Source organism: Condylura cristata, unplaced genomic scaffold, assembly GCF_000260355.1.
Source record: "Condylura cristata isolate star-nosed mole 26May11 unplaced genomic scaffold, ConCri1.0 scaffold00011, whole genome shotgun sequence".
Classification (NCBI taxonomy): domain Eukaryota; kingdom Metazoa; phylum Chordata; class Mammalia; order Eulipotyphla; family Talpidae; genus Condylura; species Condylura cristata.
In genome coordinates, this window is record NW_004567112.1 from 20,077,858 (window position 1) to 20,078,334 (window position 477).

Genomic DNA, 477 nt, shown 5'->3' on the forward strand with positions numbered 1-477 from the left:
CGGCCTCACACCACCTCCTGCTCGCCCTGGCAGCGGCGGCAGCAGCCGTAGAGCGCCGAGAGCAGGTAGAGGCCGAGGCAGAGTCCGCCGCACACGGCGGACGCCAGGAAGGCGCGGTAGGCGCAGGACATCTGGTAATCCTTGAGGTTGCAGTAACTGTGGCGCTGCGTCTGGTCGATCATGATGGCCGTCGCGGCGCCGTAGAGTGCGGCCGCCAGCAGGTCGTGTGCCACGTTGACCACGAGCCAGCGCGAGCCCAGCACGGGCACCAGCTCATGCTTGCCCAGCAGCGTGAGGAAGTAGAGGCCCAGGGTCAGCAGCCAGAAGAGCACCGACACGAAGAGCGCGAAGTGCACCGGGCCCTGGTACCTGCTGGTGGCGATGGTGATCCAGAAGGCGGCGCCGGCCAGCAGCTGCAGCAGCCGCAGCACGCCCAGTGGCCCGCGCAGGAAGGCCCGCTGCAGGCGCACCGCTCCG

At 69.4% G+C, this 477-nt stretch overlaps 1 protein-coding gene across 1 annotated transcript in view; it reads right to left on the reverse strand.

Moving 5' to 3' along the window:
• Positions 1 to 5: 5 nt before the first annotated feature.
• Positions 6 to 477, reverse strand: part of MARVELD1 (MARVEL domain containing 1) — a 5,096-nt gene continuing 4,624 nt past the window's right edge. Inside the window, exon 2 of the mRNA XM_004681020.1 lies at positions 6 to 472. Within this exon, the coding sequence (XP_004681077.1) occupies positions 6 to 472 (467 nt within the window). The remainder of the gene's footprint in view (positions 473 to 477) is intronic.